Source organism: Dinoponera quadriceps, unplaced genomic scaffold, assembly GCF_001313825.1.
Source record: "Dinoponera quadriceps isolate SergipeBrazil2010 unplaced genomic scaffold, ASM131382v1 scaffold3162, whole genome shotgun sequence".
Lineage (NCBI taxonomy): Eukaryota > Metazoa > Arthropoda > Insecta > Hymenoptera > Formicidae > Dinoponera > Dinoponera quadriceps.
The window spans coordinates 214,004-240,701 of record NW_014557929.1 but is presented as its reverse complement, the minus strand read 5'-3'; the positions used below and the strand labels follow the sequence as shown (position 1 = coordinate 240,701).

Here is a 26,698-nt window from a genome sequence, read left to right as displayed (position 1 = left end):
TTCTTGCACATAAACTGTTCAGGATGATTGACGTTTCGATGATAATGTTACGTCGAATACACTGACGAAAAACTCGTTATTATAACTGCATATCAAAGTAATTATAATCGAGAAAACTAGCTTCGCATAATAAGTGCTACTGTAATGTTAGCAATATTAATATCATTAATGATAGTATATTTCTACTGTAGCGTTAATTATATCAATATCAGCAATATATTAGCAATATATTATTGCTACTGTAGTATTAATAATAATAATAGCTTCATACGCATACTGCTTCTGTCGTTACTTGCTATTATTATCACCACTGTTAGAACCACAAAAAAGTAGCTGGCGCCAACAATTACAATAACTTCAGTGAGATTAACCTCACCCTCCGTCAGTATATACGTTGGTCATTCCCGCTTCCAGTAACGCGCATGTTGCTGTTTAACGCGAGTCTGTATGTGTGTGGGAAACGAAAACGGCCTTTTCAAAATCCGGACGGAAATCCGCGCAAACTCGCGGACTCACCGACTGGCGGTAAACGAGCATTTCGAATCGTTTTCCGCCACGAATTCATTAACATAATAATAGTAGAGATCATAAAGTGCTTTTTGTCGCCTACGAACGTTAACGGCGAATTACAGAGTCGAAACCATTTTGACCATAGGGCGAATGACATCCAATTAATTAAACATTTAATGAGAGACTCGTAATATATCGGTGCGGTTTCGCTCTGTCGCAAATTACCCGGTTACGTCTTTCCACATTGATATCGACGATATAATATATGTCCACTGGTGTCATAAAAATTATCATTATTACATAATTGCGTGTAAGGAAAAGAAAAATAGGACATAAATTGCAACTTCCATGACACAAACAACCGGCGACGTTAAATCCGTTTCCTCCCTTTCGGTCACCAATTGTCGAAGAACGAAATCAAATCATACGCGCTCGCGATATAACTTTAAGTGACCGACTTTATATCGATTTAGAGGAAAGGTCGAGAAACATACTAATGAAAAAGAAATATCGGAGTATGCGAACAGATATCAGCACCTTCCGAATCAAATTCGTCCGGGCTTCTCTGTTCTTGTTCAAGAAAGCGTTGGCCGATTTTGGCTAGAATATTCTGGAAAATTCCCGAGTCGAAATTTTAGTTCTACATTAACGTCTATTTAAGTCTACTTGGTTCTACGTTAAGTTTTCAAATGGAGAAAACAGCAATAACTTACCGAACATTAGCAGATCGAAATATATACATCTGATATCATACGATGACCACACATACACACACACACACACACTTTTCCATTTTCGAGTCCTGTGCTTTATCGAACTTTCCCCTTTCTTTCATTGCGGAGACAATACTCGCCGACGATACATTTTCAATCCAGTAACAGTAATAACATATTCAAAATCGGACGGACGTAAACACCACAAAGGACCGTCCATAGAAGAGACATGGCTCACGTGCCCATCCCCTTGCGTGAGCTTCACGGTACGAGATATCTCGTCATATAAACATCGAGTTTCGCATAACCGCGTTTCCCCAACGTTCTTTCGCGTCTGTCTTCGCCAGAAACCGGATCTCCCCTGTCATCCGCGTCTCTGTTTCGAGAGACGCGGCGACCGACGGGCGGATATTGCTCTTTGAACCGCATTGTCCAAATTGGCAACGCGAGTCGATTCACGTTACATCGTATTTTTCTACTTTGAGAGATCCCGACGACAAAACGAATGTGCAAAAAACAGAAGTGAATCTCTGTTGACTCAGATTCGTCGCTTTCGTCGACGCCGGGCGCGCGGTTTCTATCGCGACCCGCATAAGCTTCGTTTTCAAACGCTGCTTTAATAGCTCGGAGCTGGCGAGCCGCCAAGGCAATATCGGCGCTCTCCTAATTTGCAATTAGGGCCACGACGTGTTGCGAATTCAGATACGATATATCGCCACCAATTCGTGGCCGTTCATCTGGTTTCCCGCGATGATTGACGCTATACCCTCGGAAATAGGTACATTGTATGCTGATGTTAATCCGCTTCTTCGAATACCGACGGTATTTCTCACCGTATTAATCGGAAGCTTTAAAGCCTGTAATATAATCGTATAATTCTATGGTATATTGAGTATAACTATGCAAATTTCTTTTATTTCGAGATTGTCTCAACGTGCATTCGCGCGCACGCGATTTCGCCCCGCCCCTCTTCGTCAAAAGAGGGAAAAGGAAGAAAAAGACTCGGAATGATTGCTTGCGAGCGCATGTTAGACAAGTTCCGTTCTAATCAGATAATGGCAAACGTTGCGGGAGAAAGGGAGAGGGCGAGAAAGGGAGAAAGGAGAGAGCTTAGAATTTACGGTGAACGTACATTTCCATTAAGAAACGCCAGTTAATTCGGACACGCCATTTCGACACGGTCTTTTGCAAATCCTTTTTAGAGGTCTTAAGCCGAATCGTTGGGGAACTCGCGTTCTCGTCGGCGACGTTTGCCGTAAAACTTGCAAATGCGGCTGATAAGGATTTACGGTAAGCCAAAGTGGCACGGCGTATCGACGCGCCGTACCGCAGCCGTAATTACAGTCGTGCTCGTAAATCGCCGAGAGCCCGTGGAAGATGAAGACAGATACGGACGGGACGTGTTCCCATACGTATCAAAAGTTTCCCGTGATGTGTCGTTAGGACATCGACTTATCGAGGGTCTGAGAAAGCCGGCAAAGACTCCCTCCCACCGCGAAACTTGGATGTTATCGTGAGAGAGCCTCTGTCCTCGTGAAATTTCACCGGGTGTTCACATCTCCTGTCTTCCCGCGATCAATTTTGCAGCAACCGTTGACATTTGAGCGACGCGCTGAATTTTCTACGTATCTCTTATGTAATCGATATAATTTCTAATCACCCATCATCTCGAGTCGAAATTTCAGTTCTACATTAAGTCTATTTAGTTCAACACTGTCTACAAAGATCTTCCGGTTGAGCTCTCTTTAATGCTACAGATGGGAAGTTATTTCCGTTTCCTCCACTTGAAGACTTAACGCAGAACTAATTAGACTTAATGTAGTCCGAAAGCTCTGCGTTAAACCTTTAATTCTACAACACGGAATAGGAACTAAAGTAGCAAAACAGGGTTCAATTATAACAATTCCTACATTGATGCTGATAACGTCTCCATCCCCATTTTTTTTCCACTGTTTTAACGTCAAAATAGGTTGTCCAAGATAACATTAAAATTAAATCTGTAGAATTTAAAGTTCCAGAGAGAAGTTAATAAGTGTCAGTATCATTGGAGTAGATTTTCATTAATCCGTAAGTCATTTAAGTAGGCGCAAACTATCCTTAAAGTCGTCAAAGTTACATCAAAATTTTAGGACGCGAGGAACTCCGCGGAAATCGTGCGGTGATTGAGCGTGTTTTAAAATCCTCGATCGACCGGTCGCTTTGTCTCTCTCTCTCTCTCCTTGCCGTTCCTTTGCGATGTCGTGATTTCCGATCGGCATCGGTCGTATGAACGTCGCCGCCTCAGCGGCGCATAACCATGAGACGAAGTAAATAGAGCGAGAAAAGAGTCACGGTGGGCGGGAACGACGGGATGAAATTACAAACGGGAAGTAAAACGGGGCGAATGGCCGAGAGAGGGTGGCCGTTCGTAAAACTGAAAAACGCGGCCGGAAGTGCTCGGCGGACGAGCGACGACGGCAACGTCCGAAATATAGTCGTCGGCGACGCCGCCAGGACGACGGATTAACTTCGGCGGCTACGGTCAGCTACGGTGCCATAAAAAAAGAAACTTTCTGAAAGGATTTCTAAGTTAACCCCCGGCGCGTTTTCACGGCGCGTTTATCGCCTATATACCGTCCGATTCCCCGCGGTGCTTCACGGTAGAGACGAGAAACGCGCGCTCGTACACGCTCGCTGCGGTAACTCCGCACGACAAAAAGTGCTCCCGATACGGAAATCCGCGTCGTCTGAAACGCGTCTTGGAAAACGGGACGGGCATTAACTTCGCCGCTTTCTCCTAGACGACGGTCTTTTCGCGCGGATACGGGTCGTCGGGGCGAGACTCTTATATACTCACGTGCCACGTGAACGTTTCGAAAAGTAGACAAATGGACGTGAGAGTCCGAACATAACTCTCGTCTATTCTGAAATCTAGCTCCGTCGACGATCAGGTGGCCGGATTGCGTAATAATATGCAATAATTGAAAAAATAATTGCAGAGCGTGATTTAATAACCTTATGTTGGAAAAATCAGTCTCGAAAAAATTTCACGTAACGAAGCTACACGAAGAAAATGTTAGTCATTTTTACTACAACTATTTTCTCCATGCGCATAATGAAACGACTTTGTCTGCTAACGTCGGTGTAAACGCGTTAATCGAGATAAGATATGGAAAGTTTCATTGTAATTAGAGCAGCTTCGATTCCTAACGCGAGTGCTCTCGGTGCAATCCGACGACGAAGGTTTGCGAGCCGTTTGTGGTGGTTTCAGGGTTCTTCAGGGATGGGAACATTGTTGACGATTAGAGCGGGAAGTTGCGTCGTGCCAGCGACGTGTTGATGAAGGACGCTCGAGGTCGCGCGAGGAGTGCTGCGACAGTCCTAAGCGCACAACATAATTGACGACTAGTGCTACTTACAAGTGTGTTGTCGTTGCAACAGAATTCTCGTTAAATATGCAGATGCACGCAGAGTGCTGGCGCCTGATGCGCTCCAACTAGGATAGGGGAGAAGAGGAGAATGAGGATGATGAATTCTAAGATACACATAGGTCTCCGAACCCTCTTTAAATTACCCTGTGTAACGTATATAACGACCCGTTTCATCTTTGTCCAGAATAAACGTCGACTCATGCAACGGGGGTATCGTATACATGAAGAATTCTTACGGCCGGTATAATGCAAACATTACTTCTCGTCACCCGTCGTAAAACATTTACCGCAAATAATAAAGCGTCGAGAGACCTCCCCACACCGAGCGTTCCGGCGAACCCACCTTTCCGTAGGTCGAACTCAGCCCGCGATCTAAACTTCCAAGCGGCGGAGATCTTAACTGAGTGAGCGAGTTGGGTTCCTCAATGGGCATTAATGCGGATACTAATTTTATTCTGCGCGCTAATCTCCTCGCCGGGCAATTAAGATTACGAGATATCGAGACTTACGCTCTCTCTCTCTCTCTCTCTCTCTCTTTCTCTCTCTCCCATTTTTTCTCGGTACGCCTCCCACGATCCATTGATAAAAGGTATTTTCACAGCGACACAAAAATATCTTCGAGACACAGGGAGATTACGATGATTTAATGGCGGTTAAGTTGGAGATAATTTTTGCAAATTGATGTTTCAACGTTTATGTAAACTCTCGCTGGAGTTTCCCCTGCTTATAATTTATACGATATTCGGATTTAATTACTCGAGGAAAAACAGCAATAATGTCGCGTACGTTAGCCTACTTACGATGAAAATGTTTAAAGACTAAAAACTTTAAATATATCAATTAAAGATCCAAAGACCCGCAAATTTCAGGTTAATTTAAGACGGTTGAAGGTTCGAGGGTTATCTCTCACGTGTAATTTAAAGAATCTAAGAACACGTTGCGGCTCACGTTCCAAAAATTCCAAAGAAAAAGCTGCGCACGTCATCAGAATTCGAAGATTCGAGCGCTTTAAGATAACAGTTTACAAACACCTGCGTGCATAATTATATCAGACACTGTATTTGTCTACTCAGCATATAATTAAGTAAAAGGAGCATAACACAAATTCCATGAAAAATGTTTCTGCAATTATTTCTTTATAAAAAAACACTTATCTGACCGCCCTCTTTTTCCGACGAGAACCTTCACGATAAGAATCGACGTGAACTATCTTAACGTTTGATACTACGTCGCATTACTGCATTTCTAATCGCGAGTGAATTAATCGCGATGTATTTCCCATTGTCCTGTTCTTGGCCTTCGCGTTGCTATTGCGCCAGGCTGTGCAAGCACTTACAGCGACCTAACCCGAAAGCAGAGTCAACAAGTATCGCGAGCAGCTCAGCCGTCGGTAGAACGTAAAAGTAGCCGTGTGTAACGCGCTTAGGAAATATCGGAGAGGAAAGAACAGCGGCCGTGCTTGTCCGATCCTTTACAGAGTTCTATTTCCGCTTTTCCCACTGCATTGTACACGTGGGCCTTGCGGCAACGAGTTTTGGTCCCGACCCCCTGAAGTCCTCGTGGCTACCGGATATAACTTTTTTTTTTACCACATTTTTAATCTTCTACACATGCAGAATTTTGCTCGAGGTGCGATGCTCGCAACGTTTTATCTCGAAACGCGGTATCTCCTTTCCGTTTATTGTTAGACAAATATATACTCGTGTACGTTGCGACGACTCGTATTTATTTTATGTGTTGGTTTTAAACTTTATACTTTGGCAACCTATTAATATTTTAGCGAAAAAATATGCCAAGCCATTCGGTAGTGTATTTTCATTTTGCCGAGCACTCGAAAATACAGTAGTATATTTACGTGCCGTGTGCTCGATTTGCATCGTGAAATCAGCGCGTATGCGTCGAACTTTTAAATCTGATTTGTGTACCGGAAACACACACGCAGCGTGCATTAAACTATTTGATTAGATTATACGCTTCAAACTTATCGCAACGATTTGGCGATAACGAGTGAGTGAAATTCAGAATGGGCTCGGTTGAAAAATTCGAGAATCGTAATCGGAAAATCTAATAATAATAGATCGATAGAGTCTCCTGGGGGGAAGCTTTCGGGTGAAGAATATTAACGAGGTATATCGAGACAAATGGTAGTGCGAGAAGCTTTGAACGACTCTTTTCCCTTTTTTTTTAATTAGAAATCCGATCACCCGCCGATCCCATCCTCTCACCCGGTCGTTTAGACGATACCTTGGAACACTCAATGTCATCGTGCGCCGCACCATTGCACCGTGTGGTATCTTGAGAGCGATCGTGGGAGCTAAAAGTAGAGACCGCGATAGAAATAAAGCGCGACATCGAGCGCGAACGCGCGCGCGTCCTAGTCACCGCTAGTTCGGAGGAGAAGCGGTTCCCTTTACGAGCGCACGTTTTGTCGAGGGAAGTAGCGTAAACCTTTCCTGGTGCGGCAATAAAGGATAGCCAGTTGCTTTCGCGTAGTGCTCTCACGACCTCCCACATTGTACGGGAAAGTGTAATATATACGTCGTGTGGTACAGCCGGGCTTTTTAAATCATCTTCGAGCGGCGAAGCGTAACTTTCCCGCGCTTCACAAATCCGCATTACGAGAGTACCGCGGGATCTGACACACACGAGATGTGGATACGTATGTGCGTGGCGTATGTGCGTCCGTGAAAAGAATAAAGTAATGTCTCTATCGGCCCTCGCGACATCGCTGATGTATCAATGTGAAAGATCGTTTGTATCTCTTTGCAACAGGGCGCATAAGACGGATGATGGAAAATTGATGAATATTTCGAATGTACGAAACAATAATATCTGAATGATTACAAGTAAAATATATCCTCCTCTTTACCTTTCGTTATATTAACGCAACAACCTTCCGAACGAAATTCCGTTATTGCCGTGCTTATTTCGGTCAATTGAACGTCAAATTTTACGACGCGGATCAGAACAAATTCAAACACGCCTGGAAGAGAAGTGTTATTCACTCGTTATTATTGAATAAAATTATTCGACAAAATACTTAACGTCCGTGCGCGACTCTACGCGATCGTACAACTCATTAATGCCGGCCGAGAAAATCCTCGATGACGGCATTCACCTCCTTCGGACAGATGGAGGATAAGCGGGCGCATGAAGCAATCAGCCTGAAAAATTACGCGTCGTTTAAGTAGTCACACAGTTATTTTCCACTGACAGTGTAACACCGGGTGATGAGTTCTTGGTCAATGTTTGAGCAGCCGACAACGTTGGCTCCGTTACAACGTCTGGATATATCATACATATATGACGCCCTGCGGGCACGAACGGGCGATAGAAGTTGCGTTAGCAGGTTCGTTGGATCGTATAGTTCTCTCGTCGCGGAGCCCTGACGACCGACGCGCCGATATGACGCGTCTACACCCTGCCGTCTCTCCTTTCTCTCTCCTCCCATCATTGTTCATCAACGATACACACCGCTCTGATCGATGTCGCCCGACCACCCCGGCCGAGACGGGGGATGGAAACGAGAATGTAGCTAGCTTAATGGAGGTACGTGGACGAGGGTGGTCCTAAGAAATATGGCGGCACGTCCGGGCCGAGATAAAAGGACCGGTATGAAAGGCAACATCCGACGAACGTGACCCTTCGACCGCGCGCGCGCGTATATACTTATCTCTCTCTCTCTCTCTCTTCCTACTTCGTGAATTTCCATTTTTGAGATGAAGTCCTGTCGAAAAAAAGAGTCCTTTATCGACGGTATCACGGTGGATTACCCGATTCGAGGGGATTTCATCGGGGAAAGTTCGCGAACGGATGTTCAGCATCGGCAAAAGAAGGCGGGCTCTTTTGTGTAACGAGATTTCCAGGTGGAAAGAAAAAGAAAAAGACAAAAAAAACCGGTCACTGCGGAGAGCACTCGGTTCCCGCTGATCGCGAATCGTCCGGCTGGAATTCGCGATTCGCCGACGAACACGAAGGACCGAGAAGCGTTTTCGCGCTGCGCGCGTACTTGCCGATCAGGCCGTTTGATCCTCGAAACGCGTTTTCAGAGCTGTCCGACTCATCATTTATCGCAGTCTGTTCGCGTAGTTCGTGAAGATTTTTTACGACTCAGCAAAACCGCCGCGGCGAGCGATCTCCTCCCGACTGTATTCCGAAGTTACATTTTTGAAGCGCTTCTGAAGCTAGGCTTTCGCAGTGTCGACGAAAACACCGGCGCGCGCTACCTCAGTTGTCGTCGCGTCCTGGTCGATGAAATTTCGCCGGAGGATCATTCCCCGGAGGATACAAATGTCATCTTTATTGCGCCGTCGGGAAGGGGAGCTCGTTCCACTATTTCGGGACGAGACTTCTGCTCTCGCCGGATAAGGGATAAGTAGTTAGGCTCTGCACAAAAGGTCGCGCGCGAACTTTCGCCTGGTAAAACCCCGACTCGTCGACTCCCAGAAATCATCCAGGCGGAACGATCGAGCCTTCCCACGATACTTTTAATATCTCGACGAGAGGGTATTCCGTCGTGGTCACGTGAAATTCCTTCTTTTTCCNTCTCTCTCTCTCTCTCTCTCTCTCTCTCTCTCTCTCTCTCTCTCTCTCTCCTGCTCCCTCCACCTTTCTCTCCGGAATCCCGAAGCGAAGGGCGGAAAATTGGGATTCGCCGCGCAAGGGAGAAGGAGGAAGTGCGGGCAGGTGCGAGAGCGGATATTAGATCGATCACAACCGGAAGGTGGGGCAGAGGGAGGGTGTGGATGGAAAAAAACGTCGAGAACGGAGGAGAGAACCGAATTAACTGCGAGAAGAGCGAATAAAATACATAGAGGGTGAAAAAGACGCGGCGTCAAAGGCGTCCGTCCTCGGCGGAGGAAGATAGAATGAGAGAAAGAAAGAAAGAAAGGAGGCGTCGCTCACGGGGAGACGATTTATTAATAGAATTCTGGAAACCCCGGAGTGCAGCGCGATACGAACCGGCGATAGCATTTTCACCGCGGATTGCTCGGTCGGTCAGCCGTTGTGTTAAATCGCTCGCTTTAATCTCTTTCTACTTCGCTCGAACGGACCCGTCCGAATTTACCGTTCATATAAATTATCCTCTTCCCCGTTCAATGTATTATCTTGATCACATCGCTAATTAAACGGATTGCTGACGAACGCGCTTAATTACCAAGAATTATTTCAGATATCTGCAATATTTGTTTAAGATCGGCTCGAATGATTATATATGATTTTCACGGTTTCACGATTTACCTTCGCGATTGATGACGACCGATGTAGGTACAATTACATAAATGTCGTCGGTTCTTTCTTTACCGTGTGAAAACAAGGTGATACGTTGGTAAAAGGGAGAAGTACGCGAGCGATAAAAATTGCGAAGTACTTCTCGCGAAATTGATAACGGCGAGACGAAGAATTCAACGTGCAAATTATTTTCGCGAATTAGTCTCAACCTCAATGCGACCGCGACGGTCGGATCCTCGGGGTAATTCAAGTGCGGACGATGCGATCGCAGCTTTTAATCTTGGCCACACTGTATACCATTTCCCTTCTCCCGCGGAAAGCTCCTTCGTGAATGTCTCGATAACGATCTGCGTCTTCGATTTCATAAAAGAGCTCGGATTAAAGGAAGAATGCCATTCAAAGGAATGGAATATCCGCCGCGTAACACTTGTCGCCGGCGCCGACTTAATTTGATTCTGAAAGGGAGGCGCGATGAAAGAGCGCTCTCGTGGACATTTGCGAGTCGGATCGGAATATTCGTGTAATGTCGTCCGAACGAAACGTCTCCGCTCGATCGCTAATGCGATCTACTATCGGGATCGCGATCCGCGCTACGAGATGTAAAGTATATCAAGCGTATAAATACAAAACTATGCAGAGAGGAGAAAATGGAAAAGAGAAGTGTAAATGTCGCGGATAGGAATGTACCGTCTCCGGTTTCACAACATTTTCTCATGTGGGTGGCAAATATTTGCTCAAAGAATCAGGTGAGAATCAAGAATTCTCACATTCCCGCTTCCACGTTTACGCTCGAGTAACGCGGATTTTTGCGTAAGCCATCATTTTCCACCGTCCACAGGCGCAAGAAAGATAGAGAGAGAGAGAGAGAGAAGAGAGAAGGAAGGAGATTGATTTAATGCGCAGTTCATTATTTCGAGCCGTGTTTCGCCGTCGGATAATACGGCATGCCGATACGAATCGACAATATTATTTTCCCTCCGATAATCCGCGAAAGATTGGAATGCTAATTGCCTCTGATCGCTGTCGCTTCATTTCTTCATCCGTGCGGGTGTCGACGTATCGTATTGCGCGCTGTGAAAACACGCGACGAGTGCGCACTCGCACGCGGATTATACGCCATTATTTCGTGCGTTATCTTTACGGGGATTATCGGCTCTTTTCATTTTTCACATTTTACACACTTCGCCAGATACTTCTGAACATTATTTCCGCCGTCAGTCGCCGTAGTTGAGCTCGAATAACGTAACGCGACAGTCGAAGCGATTTGGCTTCAATAAATTAGTAGCAGTCATAGTTCGCAGCCTTTGCTCGGCAAGCCTCGAATGTTTAAACGGAGAGTTCGTTCGCTCGCTGCGATCTAAAATTGTATCATCCCTTTCGTATCTTCGTTTGATTCGCGCAAGAATATCGAAGTGTTCAACATTAAGTAGCTCACTGCTCGGAACTGAGCAGAAAATATCCACCGAGGGGAATTTAAATTGCATGAGACAGACAGTTTCATATGAATCATTGAACACTTCACAGAGCACGAGATTAATATAATTGGTAATTACCGAACTCGTAAAAGCTTTGGGGATTAATTTGCGAAAGCCAACGAGTCACCGTCTGACCGTTCTGCTTTTTCGAAGGTGTCGTTGGGAACATATTCCCGTAGCCGTCTCTGGCGAGCTAATTTGAAGGGCGAAAGGGACAGAGCCGGGGATTAAGTCCGGCATCATATCCGCCCACGACACCATGAAACGTCATCTACGGCATAAAGGACACACATGCACGCCGGGGCAGGGGGTTTAAAGCCGCCTGATGGCCTCCCGAGATACGCAAGGGCCGTTTATTAATACCGTATCCGTCAGAATATACGGTCCTGCCGCTTTGTATAAATTAGCGCAGTGGGGCGCGCTTAACAAGCTGGACGAAGCGTGCTCCTGAAATACGATATCAGGCTGACCGTCCGCCTTAACGAGGACGTGTGCCCGCTTATTTCCTCTCGTCGACTCGGATCCGACTCGGCGCGGACAAGGTCAAGACTCTCTCGGAGGCATTGAGGGATGGCGCACTGGTTGCATTAGCGACAACCCATCGGATCCGTTGCTAGCGTCTGGGAAAACTTCAAGCGGATGCAGTATAAATTGCGCTTAATAACAGGGGGAGAGACGTGGCTGCACGCATGCGCGCATGCACGCATGCACGCTGATGAATTTCTCAATGTTAATATAAGAAGAAATATAATGAATTGAAAAAAAAAGAGGTAAAAACGATAGAAATAGCAAGCGATGCTAATAGGATAATCTAGAGCTTGCTGTAAACGACGGTTTGCAGTTCTCGACGGGATTCGGAGAAGTATTCCACTTACAAGGAGATCCCTCCAAGGATCGAGATGAAATTTACGATCCTGTCTATACTTGTAAATCGCCGAATAACTTCTGTACTCAGCACGCGCGTAAAATTACGAATTCGACTTCGGTAGCGATTATTATATATAGATATGACGTGAATCTCTAAAGCGGGCTCAGGAGCTGATTATACAAAATTGCAGGGCTTCACAAAGATCGATTCGAAGGCGTGTGAAGACTCCGCGAACGAAGAATCTTACCATAAGTCGTTTTATGAAAATCGTCTCAAAGTATATTTAAGTTTCACGAGTCTGGAGGGTCAAGGATTTTTCGTGATCTTCAGCCTCTCACGCAAATCCATGGGATTTTTTTATTAAACTTACAGATTACCGAATCTTCGTGCGAGCAGGCATGAGTAAGAAAATTTGAAGATTTCCCGAGCACGTTCCGACTCCGAACATTTAGAGAGAGAGAGAGAGAGAACGATAATCAGCAGATAGCAAGCCACCTTTCGCACGAGTGAACGGTTTCACCTATCTCGCTTTACGGCGGCCTCCAATTATGCGAGTGCGCCATTGTTTTTGACATACGAAGCTCTCCGAAAATGAATGAAGCCGGAGACGTGAAAATGAGATACAATGCCGACGACAGACGCCCTCATTTATCGCGCTCGAGAGTTTCTCCCGTTTGAACGAAAATTTCGATTCTCTGTGGCGAAGGGAAGCGACACTCCACTCACTCATTCATTCACTCACTTTCTTACTCAAGCGAATTCTGAAGCCCGAATAAAGAAGGACCGTGAGGGTACAGCCAAGAACAACACAATTCACTCGAATGTACGACTCCGAAGCTTTAGGGGTATCCCTGTAGAGACTTGTGAAATATTCACGCTCGCTTACGAAGCGAGTCCCCGGGGACGAGATCTCGCGTAAGCGGACCTCTTCAACGCCTCACACTGATGTCGAGGGAAAAAGAAAGAGAGAGAGAGAGAGAGAGAGAGAAAGTGAAGGAGAAAGAAGCATCGTATTCGCATGGATTCATTAAGAAAATTTAACATAACAAAAATGGCTCTCGATCGAGGAGGAATTGCGAGGCGCGCTGACACTTCTTCTCAAAGTAACGAAGAATCACGCGAATTACGACACGGTAAAATTTATCTCAAGCACGGAAATATCCGCGATCGGAAGGCGGATTTACGGTACGCAGCGTTGTGTGAGCTCTAAATGCGCAATCCAAATTTATTAATTCAATACTTGCTAAAACCGCGCGCGATAAATGCGCACGCGCGCGCGCGCGTGTGTGTGTGTGTGTGTGCGTTAGTCAATTTGTTCATTATTCGCCAACTGCGTTGGATAATTTTCTTTGACCGATCCCGGACAATATTCGTAACTCGGCCATCCCGGTTGGTGCGGGGAGGGAGGAGGGAGAATCCCTCTTGTCGTGTGCGCGCGCATTCTCGCGAAATTTATAAAATAATAACGACAAATTCGCGAAACGAACGACGCGCGCTTCATCACAATTGACCGAGATTGAGGATCGCAGGAACCGACCGAGGGATTCCGCGAACAAGCGTGTTTCGTATATTCCGGCGGAATACAAATTACGGCGCCGAGACGACGCACGGAAAAATTTGTATTCTTGTGCGGAAATCTGTTCACCTTTAATACACGCCCGCCGAGGAAAATCTTAACGCAAGAATCTTATCGCTCGGTCTCTCACTGTATTCTCGGCCGCGGTTAATCCGAGGAAAAACTCGACGGCAAACGGCGGTGAAGTTGTTAAATAACAATTAAACAAGTTAGAAGTCGGTAATCAGATGCACCACGTTAGCCTTGGATATACCGTGCGACACGTAAGCTCCAATTACCGTGCGTGATTCCGCGCGCCAGCTCGCTCTTCGACGGCGAAGTGCGCAAAGAAAGAGACGCCGGCGGGTTCCTTATCGGCCATCACGCACAGTCGATAAATTGCAGAAATATAGGAAATATAGAACGTGAGAAATGCTGCTTACCGTTTCATCGGCGAATTGGAAGAGTTGCGGGACGTCGTAAGTTTCGAAGAATCTTCCCCGGGAACTATTTCCTCCCGGGGAAGTTTCGAAGAATCTTCCCCGGGAGGAAATACGTCGGAAAATGAACGAAGGAAAGGTAAACGAATAAAAGGAAGCTCGTGGATGTGATAATGAAAGAACATAAAAATTAATAATTGATCCTTTGTTGCACACATTTTTTCCGTTGAACATATTTGGGCGAAATTTTAGTACGTGCAGGTTTTCGGGGCCGCTGATTGCGAATCCAAAGTCGAAATTTGCCAAATCAAAACGGAGGATTCGATACGGCGAATTTCTTAAAATAATTACTTTCTCGAAATGTGTTTTCGAGTCGGGGAGTCGTAAAGTTCCCGTGGACATCACTTCGGAGATAAAATGAGAAATACGAAACGCGAGAATAAATATGCATCTCGGAGAAACGATCGACGTCGAAATTTCGCGTGCGAGTTTAATGTTCGAAAAAAATTGAATATTAAATATTATTTCAACAAACATAGGATATCGCAGCCCCTCTTCACCCAGCTGAAATTCTCGGTTCGACCAAGTGTGCGCCTTTATATTGCCGGATTATGAATCCGGGAAATTGGCTTGTTCTTCCTCGAGGCGCAGAAACGAGGAGGTGCAAGGGGGCATTGTACGGTGTGACTAAAATTGGTTACGTTTCCGCCTTTAATTAGAGGATTATAACCCTAATTCGAAGGGCGACCGGTAGGGGCGGAAAGGGAGATGGGCTTTGAAAGTTGAGTGCTGCGGGCCCAAAAGGGAAGTCGACGCTGATCGAATTACGATTCACGGCGGGCAGGGACGTGCTCTCAGCGTTAGAATGACGACGAGAAGAATGTCACCGGTGTGCTTTCGGTTTCCATTACCGAGGATGCCCACGGCTCGTTGCGTTCTCCCGCGGCATTTTCTCCCTCTCGACGGCTCTTTTTTCTTACCGCCCGCTTAACAGTCCCCGTAAAAAGCGCTCGGTGACGGCATTATTGTCCTTTCCGCGTCTTCCCGACGACGTGCCTTCGTCCCCTTGATTTAGTCCCACACCCGCCACTTTACTCCGATGCCTCGTCTCGCCCGGATGTTACGTGTACATCTCCGATTAGCGGGAGGAGCTCCGAGGATCGCCGGTGAAACAAAGCGAAACAATGCGAAACTATATGATATATTAGCCGCGTGAGACAGGCAGGCTCATCCATTGAACCTCGCTCGGATACGATTGATTACGCGTTTCGGTTGGTTTGGATGTACATGTCACTCTAATTGGCAGATTTGACAGTCGTCTCAATACCGGGGCATCAGTTGGAATTATCGAGCGTTAGTTGGAAGTTAGAGGAAGCGAGCAACGAATCGCGTATCGATTCGTTTCGCGAATAGGCTTCGTTTTACATCCGGATATATTCAATAATTATCAAATATTATTCGCACTTGTGTTATAAATTTGTGCGGGTTGGCAGTACATTTTTTTCCCGAGTGAATAAAGAAACTTGCGACACATTGTGACTGAGGGCATTGAAAATCAAGGGGATTATATTGAAAAATGAAGTGCTTGTAAATTTTTTACCATCCTCATGGTAAATTTTATAAATGAAGAGCGGACAACTATCGACATGCTCTCTCAATTTCTATTCTGTTGCGCTAAATTTCGCCGTGAATTTCGCAGTAAATTTCGAAACGTAACTTACCGTCTATCTTCTGTATTGAATGAAACTCGAGAAATCGAAGGAACCGCCGCGATTTGCTTCGCGACGTCAATTGACGGATATCGGACGAGCGTCTGCCTTTTTCGACTCAAGTCGCACCTCACGCGCGACTTTCCCGGGAAAAACCTTCCGTGGGACTAACGAGACCAAATTAACGCGATCGAATTGCACGCGTGCGTTACGTAATTCCTCCTCGCGTCTCGTCGCGATATAATTACGGAAATGGAAATAAAAGTGCACACTTTTTAACGTCGCAATTAAGCTCGCGTCGCGAAGTGAAGCGAAGCAAAGCGAGCCAAGGCGATATGCGTCTCGCCACGAGGCAAAGTCTCTACTTAACTAAATATTGAATTAACTGGTAAGCCGTCGGCGACGAAGCTGCTTTTCAATTATACAGACACCGTTAAGATGTAAAACGCCCAAGTCGCTCGGGCCACTAATTAATCGATTCTCGAATTATACACGCGAACCACCATCGATGTCGTGTATTAGAAAGTAGAGCGAGTAATACAGGGCAGTCGGGTAATATGGAATACCACGATTTTTAATCTGTTAAGCGTCGAAACTCAGCGGATAACAGTGGAATTATTAGATCAAACAGAGATTATAATGTAAAAAATAAAAATATAATAAAGTAATTATTACAGACTATTCGATTATTATTTATCAAAATACAAGACAATTTTCTTTTCACGAGATAAATAACGCATTCCGTTTTATATATATTCGACTCATTCTCTATTACTCTTTCAAAATCTACCTTCGAGAAAATTGACATAACATTAAACTTACCATAGATAAATAAAATCCATTAGGAACACGTTGCAAAAAAAGAAGAAAAGAAACATTTGGCATTGCAACTCAGTGAAAATTAACTTCAGTTATCCATAATATAGTTTTCGATTTATCTTGAAAAACCTCAGGGCATTCCGTAATACCAGCATTTCCTCTATTCGTCGGCGCGGTTAAGTTATAAGACTTTTTACCTTCTAAGCCCGCGGCGTGCACACAAAACCCCGAGAGCACGTCCCGTGCGCTCCCCGATTCTCCCGCACCGCGCTGTGCCGCGAGGTCGTCGTCGTGGTGGTCGAGATTTAAAGCGTGACTTGTTGCGGCGCGGAAGCGCAGCGAGAGCTTGGCAAATTGGACGACTGTCACACTCACAATGTACGAGCACGAGGCTAAACGGAAACGAGAACATTATCGGATTAGTTCGGATAATGTTAGAGTCGAGTGTTAGGACGCGGAAAGTGCAGCAACGGCCGCACCGGTTGCGCCCGTTGCCGCTCTGCGTCGCGGAATAAAATCGTTCCCCATCATATTCGATTATTCAGACACTTGCGTAATACGAGAGACGAAACGTTGCGATTGGCTAATCAACGTGCGTTAATAACATCGATCGATAAATAACAATAATAATTGTAATCACAATAATAAGATAACAAATTTATATAAGTAGTAGAATAGTGATTTTTATGCGGTGTCCAGCCCGAAAAGATTATTTATTTATATATTTATCACTTTCCAGTTATTTATCCTGTACTTTGATTATTTACCTTTATACATTTTGAGTTCACTCCGTGAGTTTAATTCGACCGACCGCAGATAGAACATGTTCTCGCGATACGTATTCAGGCACCGGGAGATGCTATCATCTTGGAACAATTATAGGTTTGCGCCATCACGGTTGCGTAACAACCTCTCTCCGTTAACGCCATGCCGCGCGCGTTTTCGTGCCCGCCCGGCCAATCTTGATTCCAATGATCGTGCTCGCGTTAATAGGGAGAACGCTATTTCCCGACAAAGCCCGACGACATGACTGGCTGCTGGCCAAAATGACGTCATAAGCTGATCAAGCTACTCTATTCCCAGGTGCGTCCGCATTCCTGTCTCACGAAGAAACAAACGGTAATGCGAATTAATTGACAACGGAAGATCGAGTGGATCTTGCCAGATATCGAGCTTGTCACTCGACAGTCCCGTTCGCGTTCGTTCCGCTCACGTACGTGCGCACATCGCGTTACGTGAAAATACCAACGCCGGGGAGCGTCGATAGCGATCAATAATTCCGCGAGATTGCGAGAAGCCGGTCGCGCGCACGCGATGAAAGAGGGAAAAAAATCACTGGGTTTAATAAGTCGGGGGTACGAATTGCGTTGATGTGTACGACGGAGTCGAATCGTCGTAACCGTTTACCGCGTGTGCCGTTGCGATGTTTCCTCTCCGCGTGGCGGCGAGAAGAACATTACCTCCTTCGAAGCCGGTGCAACGAGATATCGTTTGACGTCTGACTGTCCTTTAATTACAGTGTTCAAGAGACAGATGGATCCTTCTTCGAGAGCTTCACCGCGTTATCCTGGAAACAGGAGAATCGGAGGCGTGCTGTCCTGCAGGAAGTGGAAGCGAGAGCGATGGAGCCGCAACCGCCGTCCAGAGACTCGACTTTGACTTCACAACCGTATCGGCTTAGCAAAAAAGAGGTCGGTGTATGTAACTTCGCTACGTACGACTAAGCGTGCGTGCGTTTCTTTCCCTCCTCTCCTCCCCCCCTTTCGTTTTTCCCATTTTGCACCTAAACCCTGCTGTTTTACAGCAAACGCGCGATTCGGGCTTCTTTGAAAATTTCGCGCGATCAGGCGCGCCATGTATCCTCTCTCATTTCTTCCCCCGCGGATTACAATTTGTCTCGCTCGTTTTGGCGCCGGGAAAGTGACATTTTTACGGCGGCTATCGTAAAAAACGACGGCGAGTTTCCCGCGCTCTCGCGAATCGCGTGCCGCGCGGCGCCGCTGCATTCAGCACCGCGTCATCCCGCTCGCGGCTGGCTTGCATGCGGACGAGTAGTTACGTCTGTTCTCATACAAACACACGCACACATAGACGAGTTTGAAGTATTATCTTAAGTAGTCGGCGCAGTACGGGTCAGACGGGCGCGCTCGATCGAAATAACAGCCGGCGAGCCCGTAATGAGAGCGCTATATCGTAGCCCGTACCGTCGCTTCGACTTGCCGAGCGTACGGAGAAAAGCTCGCGAGGAAAATAACTCGTATATTAACCCTTTGCACTCCAGCCTAGTAATGCATAGAGGCTATTAGTTCCAAGTACATACCTATGATGTAGAAGAAAAATAGAGTCGTTTCAATAAAACAAAATTTTTATTTCTTAGCTATTTTATAACAAAACATATTCTAACTTATATTATAAAAGAAAAACATAAATTTTAGGACTTAAAATTTCTTAAAGTGCCGAGGCAGCAAAACAACCATGTCGCCGCTACGGCGACAGCGGAGTGCAAAGGGTTAATATATCCGGCGCTTGTTGTACACCCAGCGTTCCCTTCCGAAAGCTCCGATTTCAAATCACAGCGTCGTGACTTCTTAAGGAGGTTTCGTATTTTCCGTGTTGCATCAAGAAGCCGCATAAATTTAGTACTTGTCAAACAAAATTACGCTTTTACACATTAATTTTTCTATATGTGTGTGTATATATATATATATATATAACGGAGGGCTAAAACGCGCTGATTTTTATCGATCGCGCATCTGTCAAGTCCGCGGACATTGATGAAACGCGTGCCGGGCGCTGCGTGAAATTCTCATATTTTCCGAAAGACACGAATCTGAAATTCAAATTCGTTCGGACGCACGTAAAATCCGACGCGAAATGTAACGTTAAATGCACAAATCTCTGCGTCGAAAACGAGGTCTCCATCTGAAAAGAGAGAGAGAGAGAGAAGGAAAGAGTCACGTGTCACGTATTTCCGCCGCTCCGAAATGAGACGTATATAAATTCGAATGAATTCCGCTATTCGCGCGGATATCCACGAGTCCAATATGGATCTGCGGATCTAGATTTACGGATCTGTACATTCCCTCGTCCACATAGATTTATAGATCCATCAGTCATGCGGACGGAGTTGTGTATTCGCGGTATCTTCCCTGATATATGTGTGTGTGCGTGCGAATTTCTCACGCGTCGGGATATCCTCTGGTTATCCGCGCGATTTTTCGCCCGGCTGTCGCGCCTCTCCGCCGTCCTTCTCTCCGTCAGCTTTTTCTCTTTTTCTTTCGACAACGGCAGAGATAGAGAGGGGAGAGAGAGGGGGGAGGGGAGGAAGAGAGTCGAGCAGAAAATAAATATCCACCGCGCGGAAAAATACTTTTAAGTAAATAGCGTTTCAGGCGGCAGAGTCGCGCGAAGGCTTTCTACGAAGTTTTCGCGCGCGCGTGTGCGCCGAACAGAGCGAGTATCGCGCTTCGGCGTTGCCTCCTCGTTCGCATTTTCCTCCATCGTTCGTGCCGAGCCGTCGTTCGCGGCTCTCTTTAATGCTCATCCACGTGCCCCCGCCCGGGGTACCTTCGATGTAGCGTGAAAGTTGCGATGCGCCGCGTTTCAAGGGAGAATAATGGGCGAAAAGCCGGCGTTGTCTCTTTGTTAACGAGAAACGGGGAAGGAGAGGAAAATTTTCCGCGGCATCGAGGCATAATGACGAGAAACGAGGATTCCACTTCTCAACGTCGTCCGACTTATTTGTAATGATCAACCCAACGAACCAATAAACAAGCCCCTTCTCGGAATATGAAGTAATATGGGCACCAAGAAGCATAAAATAAATAGGAAATAACAATCGTAACTTCGTTTAAGAGGGATAGATAGGTTTGAACTCGCGAAATTCGATGAAATCCAATTCGTTATTGCAGGCACGGGAATCGATCGAATACAAAATCCGTTTGTAAGCTATTTACACTATATATTAACTATAAAACTATAAAAATATACCAATTAAACTGAAAAATATTAACAACTAGAAATGCTGCAGTCAAATCCATTTCCACGGTGCATGTTGCGCGAGGCCTGTGGTTTTGCAGCGAATGCGAGTGGTCCAATTAACATTTTCAATAGCAGCGGACGGTATTGTTTTTCTAAAGGTTTTCTCCGCAGAATAAACTAAAGGAAGAAAGATCCGGTAAAGGTTAACGAAATGGTAGCACGAGAAACCGGAAACTCGCTGAAAAAATCCATTTTATCGCAATAACTTTTAAATAAATAACATTTTCCTGCCAGAATTAGTTTCATCAGTTCTGTAGAAAATTTAGTGCTCTTTAATTAAAAAAAAAAAATATCTCGATATCTTTGTTCGTTCTTGAATTATCGCTGCTAAACCTTGAAGAAACATGGTCTGGGAAAAACGCATATACAGTTTGCGTATTATTTTTCAAAGTGATATATGCTATTTACATTAATTAAAAATTACCTGAGCTATAAAACAGGATTTCTAGTCCGGCTTATCATTCAGCAGCTGTTCACCTTTTTTCAATCCTTTTGGTAAATGCGATCTCTGCTTTCTCGAGACGGTTTTCGCCGATCGTTTCGCACATTTTGATAATAAGCCGTTTATTAAATCAAGATATCACGTTTTCCCATCGTTAAATGTTGCTATGATGACGGCATACGCATCAAACTCTCATTAGCATTTTAGCTATAATGGGCATCTAAATAACAGGTCATCATTAGACGGAGCATCAAAGTCTTTTCCGAAATTTCAAACCTATCTACCTCCCTCAAGAAACAGTTTTTGTCCAACGTAATTTTTCTGAAAATTTTTACAAACATCATTCTTTTTTTTCGTTACATTCATCTGTGCCTGAGAGAGACATGCCGGTAAAAAATAATAATGAAGAGAGAACTTGTGCTTTTACGGGCTGTGAAAAACACAAACTTGGCCAAAGTTGCGAAAGCGCGAAGCCCCTTGGATCGGTTTTACGCCTTATCTCCCGTGAAATGAGTTTGTAATCTACCTGCTATAATGAACACTATATTGCTTTAAATCCCTGCAAAAAGGAGCAAAGAGGAGCGTTCAGCGGGACAAAGCAAATCCTTAAATCGCAATTTAATCGTATTTTATCTGAACTTTCGAAATATATACATATATATATATATATATTTCTTTTTTCCCCCAAGGAGCTCGGCGCCTCAATAGCGCGCGATATCATATTTGCTTCGTATCTAAATATTATATATATATATATATATATATATATATATATATAAACAATAAAATTATATTATTACAATTCTCAACGCAGCTGAAAATCGAAGAGACCCTTTTTTCCTTCGAGTTGTAAGATTACTCTAGTATACTTTGATAGGAAGATAGGAAAAATCAAAGGAAAAAATTTAATCTCATAAATATTTCGATGTTTCTCTTCCCATAAAAAGATATCAGCCCTGTATACAGAATTGCTCGATGAGATAAGCGTAAGCGATACTTACAAAATCATAACTCCCAGAGGGCAGATATCCTCTTGTTATTATTGTTTTCGTCAAGTAAACAGGAGAAAGGAAAAAAAACTAAGGTCGATCATTTGCAGGAGAAGATTGTTTGAAACGAGCCGTGAAGGCGGGAAGAAATAAAATCAACATCAGAATCAAACATGAGCGATAAAAAGCCGTCAGCAAGTGTAGTTTTGTCGCGACTTGACTTAAAAAGAAATTGCTTGAATAAGGAAAGACTGGTAGTGGACATTTAATTAATTTTAATCATTTCTTTTTGTCACACATATTTTCCTTCCTCATTTTTTCATGCACTTTTCTATCTTCCGTGCGTACCCTTAAAAAATATTTCACCGTTTCTACTTCTCGTATAGTCCGTTTCTAAACCGTCCTAACATTTTTATGCTCGTTTTTTGCTCTCTCAGGCACGCACGGTCTATTAAACGGAGGGATATGACGAGTACACGCGAGTATGCATGAGAATTTTTTAGCAGATTGCCCTTCTTCAATACACGTTTTCCAGCTGATGAGTGACAGCATGTTAATACGTTCCTCTTTCACTCAGCTTCGTTTCAATACAGGAAAGAAGCACGTCAAAGAGTCGTGCTATTTATTCGTGCTATTTCCAAATATACAATATGAGTGTTTATGAGCGTTAAACAAATATTTCAGCTGAATGTACGTTTGCTCCATCTCAAATTTACACAGCACTGTGCGCGTTTATTATTAAAAAAATATTCGATAGTACGTTAATACTATTCGGATATATTCGTGTGCAATTTGCTACAATTGCTTATTGTTACGGAAAAAAATTTCCCTTTCCGACCTGAAAACGAGGTCGTACTCGTTCAGCCGAATGCGTGCTTTCAATTTTCGCGGTCTAAAAACAGTGAAATATTCTTGTAAAGATACACGGAGAGAATAAAGTAAATATCTAGCAGAATGTATATCGTTAAGAAAGAATTGAAGATTGCATTTTCCGCTCGTTTCTTTTTTTTCAGATGGAACAACTGTACATAGAAGTCCTTTACACGATTGCGAACACGGTGGGCGCCAGCACAGGGCAGTACGCTCACTACAAAGAGGACCTATACCGGTACGCCCAAGAAGCCTTCGGCGTCCCGCAGGATCAGCACCGGCGATATCTCAATATCGCCACGGAGGAGAAGGTATGCCGGCAGCTTATTGACTCTCCTTGGAAAGGCGGTGCCGCGGCATCGCCGGCGAAAAATGTGTCGTCGTCGTCGGATGCCCTCACGTGGTTGTTATCGGCGCCGCCGTGGCGAAAATAAACGACACGTAACTTATTTCTCGTTGTTGCAGCCACCTATCGTTGTGCTGAGCGTGGTGGTGATCGAAGCCGACGGGCTCGAGGCGAAGGACGTCAACGGTGAGTGCATTCCGTTCCACCGCTGTGCCGCGCTCGTTCTCGACGCCCAGCTTTAACTCGCACGGGTTATGAATCATTTAAAGAATGAAAGAAAAATCCACACAAGAGAAGAAGTAAAAGAATAAAATGTCCTTCTCGCGAAAGTAAATTTGCTCTGGCTGCAAACGAACACGAATATAAATAACGAGAGACCGTGTCCCGTGGTGGTTAATTTAACGAGCCGCTTTGCTTCAGCAGAACTTCAACTTTGGACTAACTCGGTTACGCGGGGATGTTTAATCTTGAAAATTTGGAAGCGCTCCACAATGAACTCGCGTCGGCCCTCCTCGATATTCTCGTCGCCAAATGGGTTACGACGCCGCACAATGAGAAGTAAAGCGCTCTTTTTGGTAAAAAGAAAATCAGACAAAGATCCGGTCTCCGGTCTAATATTTAACCGATTTCAACGATTCTTTCTTTAATTTACCTGTTATCAATTTTCCTACGACGTAGGAAAAGTAAAAATAAAATTTCACACGGTGATTATTTTTTATTGCTATATCAAGGCTGTCATTTTCAATTTTGAAGATTTTACCCTAAATTTGTCATCGGCGACCTCAGAAACTTGTATATACCCAGAACCCGTATATACTCATTTTAGCGCGACATCGTAGAAATTTAATAATTTTGACAACGATATCGCCATCTGCCGATTTGAATGCGACTTTGTCTTAAAAAGATCTACGTTGTAGAAAAAGTTTTTAACGAGTAAATGAAAAAAAGAATCATTGAAATCGGTTAAATATCAGACCGGCTGCTGATTTTTGTCCGGAAAGAGAGCTTTTCTTTCCATTCTCACACTCTATTAATTTGCAAAAAAAAAAATCAGAACACAGCCTATCTTTCTTAAAATACAGCCGCGTAACTTTCTCATCATTTTCCGTTTCAACGGAATAAAAATAAATGGAAGAAATTGAAGTTCCAGAAGAATACAATTCATGGTACGAAATTGATTGACCAACGTTATTCGACTGTTGTTTCGCTGCTTTCTCTCTCTCTGTTATACATTATGCAAGTTTGGCGAAAGGGGAAGGGTGTGAGCGATAGACGGTGCGCGAGGCCGCTTTCACCGCTGTCACTTTCCTCAGGATTCAGCGATCCTTACTGCATGCTGGGAATACAGCCCGGCAACGCAGGTGCGCCATTGAGTCCGCAAACGAATCTAACGGCGCACTCGCCGCACACACCCCCGGCATCCCCGCGGCAAACGACTCGCGCCCTGTCCGACGGCGGTGAGAACGAAAACTCGCATCACGAGAAGCTCCGCAAGCATCACAGGTAAGTCGGCACAGATGATGCGCGCGGGGGAACAGCGCGGCGCGCGTTCGATCGAATTCGCGCGGATGAACGTGCAAGGAGAAGAGAAGGAAAGAGAGGGAGAAATAAGGGAGGAAAGAGAATCTCGCTCCGTGAGAGATCGTCGTTGTAGCCTTCGCGCCGCTTCCGCTGAACTTCCGCCGATCGATCGTCATCGAGATCGCGCCGGCCGTAAGCGACGCGAGCTGACGAGCGACCCGAGGTTAACCTTTTCGCTACCACTTCGCGTCGCTTCACGGCGGCTCCCCGCCGAGCGATTCTTTAAGACGACACGCCACCATAGTGGTTTCCTGCTGAACGATCGCGCGAGATGAGAGGCGCCTTATAACGGCTCTCTTCTGTGACTTGCTGGTCGATAGTCAACGGATAGCGTGCCCGTTGTCGAGCAGCAGTCGATTGCTACAATGTCTGAAATGTAACTTTCACTCACTTACTGGCTATTAGCTCACTTTATATGCAGAGATAATATTATAATGCAGAGATGCGGCCCCCGATGGAGAAGAAAAGTTCCCAGGAATCCCTTTTCAATGACTTTCGCAACGCATCCGTATCCGATGGGAGAACTCGTTTTAATAATTCTCATAGGTGAAAAATTCCCGAAAGTTAAATTTCCCTATTGGATATCGCACGCGTTCCGAAGCTCGTCGGGGGTAAAACTGTCGTAACTTTCCCTCCGCCGACCGTACAATAAATTACATAGCGGAGCGCTCTACCTTCGCAGCCGAAGGGCGGCCGGCCGTAGCGAAAGGGTTGAGCCCTGTTGCGCGCGTGTATGTTTGTGTAATGTTCGTTAGCTTAGAATATCTCCAGATAGAATTCGCGATTTAGCTCGGCGACAGATGTTGTGTGAAGCGTTCGTCAATAAAGCTGTTTCTGCCCACGGCACACAAGAGGTTTTCCATTCTTTATTTCTCTCGCAGGAGGTCTCGTAGATAGACGTAGACGCGAACTTTCTCTCCCCTCCTCCCTCGATCTCGATTTATCTTCCGGCCCTACCGGAGAATCGCGAATAATCCCTTATCGATTGTCGATATTAATGGTTGATAGCGCCGCGAGGACAGCGCGGGATCGCGATCGTCCTGTTGTTCGGTTCATTCGAAAGTGTCGTTCATTGTGATATATTGCAGTGCGTCGTTATCGGCGGCCGAGATGAAACAATGGCGGCGCGCTACTTAAGATAAGTGCACACCTGAGCGTGGCAGTCAATATTGCGGGAAGTGATGCATAACTGAGAGGGGAGCTCGCATCGAAGGGATTAAAAAGTATCGGCTCTCGATTCTTTCAACGGGAGATCCGAGAAGCGATATTCACGGCTCGGCGTTCGGCGGAGATCCATCCGAGGGCCGTGTTAATTAAAATAATCGTCGACCTCTTCAGGCTCATAATTTCCTTACGATTTTCACAAATTCGCCCCCGAAGAAGTTGAACCCGACCCCGAGTGAGAAACTCAGGCTTGAATTTGAAATTCGACTTGAGCTTTCCAGTCGAGTCGCCGTTACAAATGGCGCGTGGCCAAGGAAGAGACGGAGAATCGAAGCTGCGCGGGTAGGACCAGTCGACCTCTCGGGTGAAACGCGTCACGCATCCACACATCGGCCGATGATAGCCGCCTTTGCCGTATGCTAACTCCGACGACATTTACGACAATGCGACGAGACGCACAATGGACGCGTCGGATGTAGCAAGTTCCACTCGGCGAGCGTCGTTCCCCGTTCAGGTAGAGGACAGGGGGGGGGG

The 26,698-nt window shown here is 45.3% G+C and overlaps 1 protein-coding gene across 2 annotated transcripts in view; it reads left to right on the top strand.

Annotated features, from left to right (window-relative positions):
- The window catches only part of LOC106749508 (BAI1-associated protein 3), a 92,873-nt gene that overhangs the window by 48,303 nt on the left and 17,872 nt on the right, over window positions 1-26,698 (top strand). For both annotated transcript variants that reach the window (XM_014629015.1, XM_014629014.1), the window contains exons 4-7: window positions 18,251-18,422; window positions 23,217-23,384; window positions 23,539-23,605; window positions 24,733-24,922. In XM_014629015.1, the coding sequence (XP_014484501.1) occupies window positions 18,251-18,422; window positions 23,217-23,384; window positions 23,539-23,605; window positions 24,733-24,922 (597 nt within the window). The remainder of the gene's footprint in view (window positions 1-18,250; window positions 18,423-23,216; window positions 23,385-23,538; window positions 23,606-24,732; window positions 24,923-26,698) is intronic.